The following is a 2,126-nucleotide window of genomic DNA, read 5'->3' as shown; positions in this document are numbered from 1 at the left end:
TATATATATATATATATATATATATATATATATATATATATGTATATATATATGTATATATATATGTATATATATTCATGTGAGGGCACATGGAGTAGTGGTTAGGGTGTTGCACTCATGATCTAGCGATTGTGATTTCAATTCCTAGACCGAGTGATATGTTGTATTCTTGAGCAAAACACTTCATCTTGTGCTGCTCTGCAATCACTTCGACACCTGATGCGTGGTACACCTGTGTGCACCTGTTCAGACAACGTTGATTTGATGGGAGAATGTGAGCTAATGTGTGGCATGAACATTTGATCCGTATAAACAAATCATTTGTGCAGGTCATTCGGCAGAAGCTGAACGAACGCTCAAATGTCATCTTTGACAGGAAAGTCCATCATATGTTTTCATACTTATGTGCTGCATCTCCATTCAGTTGAAGCTGTCTTTTGAATTACTTGGTGATCTCACTTGTGTCAATACCATGAAAGAAAGCACCCAGTACACTCTGTAAAGTGGTGCTGCTAGGAAGGACACCCAGCTGTAGAAACCATGCCAAAACAGACGACTGGGGCCTGGTGCAGTCTTCTGTCTTTGGTTTCTGTTGAACATTCAACCCGTACTGTCCCTAATGCCAACCACTTCACATAGGATACTGGCTACTCTTTCCTGACATAAGCACTCTGGTGAGGTTGTAAGGTACTCACAAGACAAGACCCCACTCTCAACACTAAGTACTGCCGTTGTTTCAATTTTAGAATAATGAAGAATTTAGTAAAATAACTTTGTCATTATTAAACTTGTGTTTGGAATATAAGCCAATGTGAAATTTTGATAGAAGGCCATAATTTAGAACCAAGCGCACTCTTGGGTGGGTTGATATCAAAAGGGTTATTGATGACTATCCAAACAATATCATGTATGATTGTAGTTATAGTTGCAGTTGTGATGAGAATTATTACAATGATTCATCAATGTCTGGTTTCATGTTTTAGGTGACTTTAAAGAATGGATGCAATGGTTCAATCTACGAGCAGAGTAGGACAGTTGGAACGATGTATTATTGGTAAAGATGAGCTTCTGCTTCCCGATAATTTTATTGAACAGGTAAGACATTTTAACCACATTTACACTAGCTACATTCCATAATTGAAGTGATCAGTAAAGTTTATTTTCAACTTAATGCGGATGTTTTGCTAGAACAGCAAATAGTGAGGTATTCGCTTTGAGAGGAACTCTTATATGGATGCATGATGCATAAAAGAACGCATGTTTATACCATTGGCAGATGGGTATTGTCTGGTGTCGGTGCTGGAACTGCCGCATCACAATTATTTCGACATACCCCATCTCCTCAGTGACAGACATCTGCAAGCTGCATGCCAGCCAACAATGTATGTATAATTTCAGTTATTTTTCAGGCACTGATGTTGCAAACAGCTATTAAAAATTGATTATTAGTGACAGAAGCAAGGCACAGCAGGTTTATTAAAAATTGATTATTAATGACAGAAGCAATATATGTATATATATAGATATATGTGTGTGTGTGTGTGTATAAGTATAAAAAGGCAATCTTTATATCCAACTTAATGTGGATGTTTTACTAGAATGTTGAACACTGTGGCATTTGCTTTGTAAGGACCTCTCATATGGATATATTGTTGGCAGATGAGTTGTTGGTGAGCTGGCAGAAATGTCAGCACGCTGGGCGAAATGCTTAGAGGTATTTCGTCTGCCGTTACGTTCTGAGTTCAAATTCCACCGAGGTTGACTTTGCCTTTCATCCTTTCGGGGTCGATAAATTAAGTACCAGTTACAAACTGGAGTCGATGTAGTCGACTTAATCCCTTTGTCTGTCCTTGTTTGTGCCCTCTATGTTTAGCCCCTTGTGGGCAATAAAGAAATAAGATGAGTATTGTCTGCTATGGATACTGGAACTGCCAGATCACATTATTTCGACGTACTTCATCTCAGTGACAGATGTCTACTAGTTGCCTACTAGCCAAATCTCACTCAACAATAAATAGAATTTCAATGACTTTTCAGGCACTGATGTTGCAAATAGCCAACAAGCTAATTAAAAATTTATTATTAGTGACAAACAATATATATATATATATATATATATATATATA

General features: G+C 37.3%; 1 protein-coding gene across 1 annotated transcript in view; it reads left to right on the top strand.

Moving 5' to 3' along the window:
* Positions 1-2,126, top strand: part of LOC106874551 (nuclear factor related to kappa-B-binding protein) — a 40,383-nt gene that overhangs the window by 3,361 nt on the left and 34,896 nt on the right. The window contains exon 2 of the mRNA XM_014922322.2: positions 984-1,095. Coding sequence (XP_014777808.1) covers positions 997-1,095 — 99 coding nt within the window. The 5' untranslated portion in view covers positions 984-996. The remainder of the gene's footprint in view (positions 1-983; positions 1,096-2,126) is intronic.

This window comes from Octopus bimaculoides, chromosome 13 (assembly GCF_001194135.2).
Source record: "Octopus bimaculoides isolate UCB-OBI-ISO-001 chromosome 13, ASM119413v2, whole genome shotgun sequence".
Lineage (NCBI taxonomy): Eukaryota > Metazoa > Mollusca > Cephalopoda > Octopoda > Octopodidae > Octopus > Octopus bimaculoides.
Note: the sequence above shows the minus strand (reverse complement) of the source record. Positions and strands in the feature narration are given on the sequence as shown.